This window comes from Rhinolophus hipposideros (genome assembly GCF_964194185.1).
Source record: "Rhinolophus hipposideros genome assembly, chromosome: 21".
NCBI lineage: Eukaryota > Metazoa > Chordata > Mammalia > Chiroptera > Rhinolophidae > Rhinolophus > Rhinolophus hipposideros.
This window is the reverse complement of record NC_138067.1, coordinates 43,991,821-43,998,325: the sequence shown is the minus strand read 5'-3', so window position 1 is coordinate 43,998,325 and position 6,505 is coordinate 43,991,821. Positions and strand designations below refer to the sequence as shown.

Sequence of the window (6,505 nt, the reverse complement as noted above, 5' to 3'; positions counted from 1 at the left end):
CACGCAGGTGAAGGCTGGAAGGCTTAAGGGAGGGGGAGGCTACGTCCCCTGTGCTGGGGTCTTGTCTGCCGCCCCAAGATTCGGTGACATAGGCCCAAGCAAGGGAGAATTGGCTTGAGAGACCCCTTGTTCATCCCCACTTCTTATCAGCTACTAAGCCGTGCTCGTAATGCCATCTGTTCCGTGACAGTCTGCCCCTCACAGTCTGTCCCTCGCCGGCACCATGATGTCTTGCCCTGTCCTGCCTCACCACTCCCGCGCCCTTTTGTAGCTCCAGTTAAGATGTGTTAGTAAGTCCCCGAAGGATTCTTCCCCAAACTGTTTCATTTACTCCTTTTAGGAGAGAGTGCGGAGAAAATATTCTCGCTTTTCTGGCTAGAGAGAGGAAGAGAATTACATCCCAAATTGAAGATCCTCCCAAGGAAGAGGATTTGGGACAAAAGCGGTCCCACCCACTCAACCACTCTGCTAGCCCACTCTGTCCACTTTTTAGTGGTCCCCATGGAACGTCTCAGAACGTGACGTATCCTATATTTGTCTACTGTCACCCCCACTGGAATGTGACCTGTGTGCAGTAGGAGACTGTTTTGGGGCTAGAACATGCCTGGTCTGGTGTGGACGCTAAAAAAAAAGGAAAAGTTGAATGGACTGAATCCATGCCTCTTAAGTACTGGGCAGTGTAGAATGATGATAAGGTTGTGGGCCTGGAGTCAGATATTCTTAGGTTTGAATTTTGGCTCTGTCACTTTCTAGCTGTGACCTTGGTACAATGCTTTACCCTCTCTAAGCCTGTTTTCCTTCCAGAAATGAAGATAATTGCTTTTTAGGTCACCTTGAGGACTTAAGGTGGTAATCCTTGTTATTCATAATTGATAGTTATTATTTTGGCTATTAATGGTGGCTTGTTACAAGGCCTGGGAAAGATCCTGTTTGACAGGTGAGTGGTTAAAAGAGATATGGAATCGGACAAACCTAGTGCCATTGCTGTGTGACTTTGGCAAGCGACTTCACATTTCTAAATGACAGCTTCTTCTCTAAAATGGGGACCTCATGATGTCTTACGAGAGTTCAATAAGAGTGTTTGCCAAGTGTTTTCTTAGCACAGGCTGGTGTGTGGTGGACCCCATTAGTTTTATTAACATAATTTATTAGTATAATGTAATTATTTCAGTTTATTCCTTCAGTATTTCTTGTTCCTTCCTTTTTTGAGGTCTGGGTAATTTTGTCACCCCTGAAAATTTTTTTAAAAAAGTTTGTAGTATAATGGTAACACACATAAAGTGCTGAATCTTAAGTTATAGCTCAATTAAACTTTTATAGCTGTCTGAGTGTTTAGATCAGTGATATTTTTAGATTATTGATATTTAATCTAATATATGCATTAAGGCCATAATTTGCTGAGAAATTCTTGAGCTATACTCAAGTTTATGCCACCTTTCCATTATTATTCAGTTCAAAATATTTACTAATTTGACCTGCACATTATTTTAGTGGTATATTACTTCATTTCCAAATATTTTATGACTGCCTAGTTATCTTTTTATTGTCGGAACTTGCGATGGCCTGGTTGGCTGAGGCTTGGAGACATATCCTGAAAGGAGACAGTGCAGCAGTAAGAAGAAACTTTATTTCCATATGACCCGTGGGGTAGGGTCTGATGGGGGTATATGCAGGTGTTCCCCTGTTCCCACCCCTATAGCGGCTGGGAGGGCCTGAGAATGTACAGGAAGTGGGTCTTTCGGGCAGGCAACTTGGAGTGGGAGGAACTTTGGGTCCCCTCTTCGAGGACATCTTCTCGGGTCCCTTCACGGAGCCCGTCCCGGATGGCCTGCAGGCGGTGTCTCTTCTCGCTGAGCCAGTGGCCGCCCTCCTGGGCATCTTGGTGGGACCTTCGCTGTGGCAGCTTCATGATCCAGAAGGCCACTCGGGAATGGGGCTCCGGGTGGAAGCTGTCCATGGCCTTTGGGACGGGCACCAGGGCTTCCTTCTCCTCTGTCTTGGGTACCTGGGAAAGAGTGACAAACTCTAAATGACAACCTCAGGATGCTCAGACGCCACTGGCATATTCCATTTACTTTGTCACCTACAGGCCATTTTGGGAGTTAAAAACTCAGTTTGCAGTTTACAAAGCACTTGGATTAATAAGTGCTTTTGGATTCAACAATACTCTGAGGTTTATAGACTACTTTGGGATTGAAAAAAATGCTTTGGAGGTTTCAAAAGCACTTTGGGGTTTAAAATGCCGGTTGGGATTACAAAGCACTTCAGGATTAAACATACTCTGATGTTTGGAAAGCAGTTTGAAATGTACAAAGCACTTTGGGATTAAAAGCTCTTGGCTTTACTAAAGAATCATAACCACAATTGCTACATGTGCTCCTTGATTGAATCCTGGTCCAAAATCAAATCAGCCTTACAGAGAGCTTTGGGGCCAGTAGGAATATTTGAATGTGGTCTGTTTGGTCCTTGCTACTCAAAGTGTGGGCTGTGGACCAGTGTCATCTGAGAGCTTGTTATATATCTAAATTATGGGCTGCAGCCCACTCAGACCTACTGAATCAGAGTCTGCATTTTAATAAGTTGAGGTCTGAGAAGTCCTGTAGGAGAGTCTTATAGGTTGAACTGTGCCTCCCCCCCCATTCAGATGTTGAATTTCTAACCCCAGGACCTCAAAATGTGATTTTATCGTATTTCCCCCCAAAATAAGACCTAGCCAGACCATCAACTCTAATGCGTCTTTTGGAGCAAAAATTATAGTAAGACCCAGTCTTATTTTACTATAATATAAGACCGGGTCTTAATATAATATAATATAATATAATATAATATAATATAATATAATAAATATAATATAATATATATAATAAATATAATTAATATAATTAATATAAGACCGGGTCCTATATTAATTTTTGCTCCAAAAGACACATTGGAGCTGATGGCCCGGCTAGGTCTTATTTTCAGGGAAACAGGGTATTTGGAAATAGTGTCATTAGAGATTTGATTAGTTAGGATGAGGTCACTGGGGTGGCTCCTCATCTAGTATGGCTGGTGTTCTTATGCATAGGGCAAATCTGGACACAGAAATGCAGACAGGGAGAACATCATGAAGACGCAGAGCTGGAGGTGACGCATCTACACACAGAGGGTCACCAAAGACTGTTAGCAAAACACCACAAGGTAGGAGAGGGGCATGGAAGGACCCTCCCTCACAGCTCTCACAAGGAACCAACTTTGCTCTTGGACACGCAGCTTCTAGAACCATGAGACAAAAAATTCCTGTTATTTAAGCCACCCAATCTGTGTGGTACTTTGTGATAGCAGCCCTCACAAACAAATACAGAGATAATAGCTTGACATCAATATTAAATTTCTTGGGTGTAAAAATGGTGCTGTGGTCATGTGGGAGAAGGCATTCTTCTTAGGAGATATCTGCTGAAGGATTTAGGGGTGAAGTGTCAGGTTGCCAATAGCTTCTTGTCATATGGTTCAAAAATACAAAAGTAAAAATAAAGTAAATGTGGTAAAATGCTAACAAGTGGTGAAGCGAGGCCAGTGGTTCTCAACCAAAGTCTGGAGACATTTTTGGTTGTCACAACTGGCTAGGGTGGGGGTGGTACTTCCCTCTAATGGGGAGAAGCAGGGATGCTGCTAAGCATTTGACAGTGCAAAGGATGGCCCCATGTACAAATACAACGAATATTATCCAGCCCACAACGGATAATATTGTGACAATGGTGCCAAGGTTGAGAAACCCTGCTCCGTGAAAAAGAGAATACAGATATGCTTATAGAATGTTTCCCCCCCAACTTTTCTGTAGATTTGAAATTAAAAAAAATAATAAACGGTGTGTGTGTGTGTGTGTGTGTGTGTGCGTGTGTGAACCATATGGGTTTGTCAAGCACTTGGCAGTTCTTAAGAATTTTTAGGATAAAAAAGCAAGAACTTTGGTTTTTTATCCTAAAAGAGTCACTGAAAGGTTTACGAAGGTGAGAGACACAAAGCATTTGGGGTTCATAAAGTGCATTCATAAAGTACTTTGAAATTAAAAATCACATTTTGAAGTTTACAAGGGAGAGATTTACCACTTTGGGATAGATTAAAAAATATTTAAAGGTTTGCAGAGTATTTTGAGATAAAAACACTTTGAGGTTTGTGAGGGTGAAGTGCACCAAGCACTTGGAATTAAAAGCACTTCTTGATTTACAAAACCCTCTGGGGTTTACTAAGCGAGTGGAGGGATGTACTCTAAGGTTGTATACCTCATTACTGAGAGCTGGTTAGTCCCTTTTGACAGATGACAAAACTGAGGCGCAGAGAGAGGAAGTCCCACACAGGGGGTGGGAGAATTAACTCATCTCTTCCTCCTAAACTACAGAAAATGTTGGACCTGGACGCTTTGTGGGGGGCATGTGCTAACCTTCCTGTCATCCTCCAAGCTTCTCTCTCCCGGCTCGATGGACGCCACCACCTTCTTGGAGATTAGTACCTCTCCTGTCTTATTGTTGGTCACCTGTGAGGATAAGAGCAGAGCAAAGAGTGAGAGCAGAACTGTTTTCCTCCTCTGCCTTCCTCCCAACAGATACTGCAGTGTGAGGGATTGTGGGGGAGACTCCAGGAGGGACTTCCCAGAATAGGCACCTTGTCTATCTGGAGGTGGCTGGAGAGAGTGTTGGTCCCCAGCTGGCGCTCCTGGTTCTCTTCTTGGTGGTAGTTCTTAGGGAGGCCCCGCAAGTCCATGGGGGCAGAGAAGAAACTGTCCATGCCTCGTAGCAAGTCATCCTAGGGCCAGAGGAGGGACTGGTGAGCTGCTGGACCTCAGGACATCTGCAGCCCTACCAGGATGCCCTTGAGGCCTTGCCATGTCCCTTCCACCCCCTTCTATCTCCATCCTTTGGGCCTAACCAGGTCACCTCCTGCCCCCACCCCCCATCTGTCCTGTCCTGTTCTCTGCCCCATTTCCTTCCTAATCTTGCCCGTCGTGTCCTACAGTCTGTTTCTTCCCATCTCCCTCTCCAGTCTCTTGTCTCTGTCCCATCTCCCTCTCTGCCTGTCTTCCTCCCTCACTATCTCTTGGTCTCCCTGTCAGTCTCTGTCCCTTTGACTCCTTCCCTTTCTGTCTGTCCTTCTGCCTGGCCGCGACCTGTCTCCCTGAACCCCTTCCATCTCTCCCGTCCTTCTTCTCTGGTAACTCTTCTCCCCAACCCGCCATGGCTCACTTTCAGGAAAAGCCGGGTGAAGCCTTGGAGTAGGCTCTGGAGACCTAGAAAACTCAAGGAGCTCTCCTCGGCGTCCGCATCGTGGATAGGGGCTGCAGTGGAGGGGTGCACCGAGGCAGAGGGGAGCAGCAAAAGCAAGACCAGCACGTGCCACATTGCTCGGCAGGCGGGGAGGCTGTGGAACCCGTAGGGATCAGAGCCCCCGCTCTCATCAAGGCCCCACCCAAGACAATCATCCCTTTCTTACCCCTTGCCTAGCTGCTTCTCCCCCACCAAGCCCATTTTCCCCCTCCCCTTTCTTTCTACTCCTATCCCTCCATCGTGTCAGGCCCCGCGCGTTCTCTCAGGCCTGGCTCTTCTGGGCCCTGCCTCATTCACGGATCTCATTCCCCGACATTCACACCCAGATCTCATTTCTCACCTCCTACGCCCCGCCCCTTCTTCTGGGCCCTGCCTTTACGCTAAACCACAGTCGGGTCAACGGACTCTCAGACTCCGGGGGGGTCCACAGACTGTTAAATCCAAACAGTTCTAGTCTCGAGCCTAAGCCGGTAACTGGAGCGTTGGATGAGCTCCGCGAGCCCTTACCGTGCACTTGTTGTCTGACCACGCCCCCAGCTGCTGACCTCACCCACGAGTCGGGCCCTCTATTGGATAGTCACGCCTAAGGACAGAGCCACGCCCCTATTCTTCGTTAACCACGCTCCTTGAGCCTGCCTCCCCTTCATTTCATGGTCACACCCCCTCGTCAGACCACTCCCCTGTCGGTTGACCTAGGCCTTGGATTCTTGCCGGTCCGGCTCCAATCGTAGATGGCCACGCCCCTTAATTTAGAGCCACGCCCCCGCACCTGGGCCACGCCTCTGTGCCCAATGTCTTGCCCCCAGCGCCCTCAGTTCCATTCCTAGTCTCCTTCTGCTCGTGGACAGTCCTTCCGGTTTGGCCACTCCTTAGTTTTGTATCTATCTCTGAGTTTCTCCGTGTCGCTTCTCGTCTTCTCCAGGATTTGAAATGATTAATGCACTCAACAGAAGACAGTGTAGGGACACTGAACCCGGAGCTCTCTTTGGTTCCACGAAACAGTCCCGCCCTCTCTGGAAACCCTAAATCAAGTCTTATTTCCAGTTTTTAAGGAGCTCAGAATCCGGGCTCTCTTCTCCCTCAGGACCCCAGAGTCCGGACCCCAGCCTCTTCTGGTCTCATGACTTTGAACACCCAACCCCTCATCTTTAAGAGACCCAGGAGTTCCGGCCCTAGCCCCTCACCCCTCAGACACCAAGTGTCTT

General features: G+C 47.1%; 1 protein-coding gene across 2 annotated transcripts; it reads right to left on the bottom strand.

The window, feature by feature from the left end:
* Positions 1-1,605: 1,605 nt before the first annotated feature.
* On the bottom strand, positions 1,606-5,833 carry DKKL1 (dickkopf like acrosomal protein 1). 2 transcript variants are annotated; one of them, XM_081031473.1, is made up of 5 exons: positions 5,808-5,833; positions 5,220-5,394; positions 4,642-4,782; positions 4,421-4,513; positions 1,606-2,005 (listed from the first exon to the last, which is right to left on the bottom strand). In XM_081031473.1, exons 2-5 carry the CDS (start codon positions 5,373-5,375, stop codon positions 1,694-1,696), a joined length of 702 nt encoding a protein of 233 aa, XP_080887599.1. In that variant the 5' UTR covers positions 5,376-5,394; positions 5,808-5,833; the 3' UTR covers positions 1,606-1,693. The 2 variants fall into 2 exon arrangements, with proteins under 2 accessions (XP_080887599.1, XP_080887598.1); XM_081031472.1 differs by having other exon boundaries at positions 5,641-5,823.
* Between the last annotated feature and the right edge of the window lie 672 nt (positions 5,834-6,505).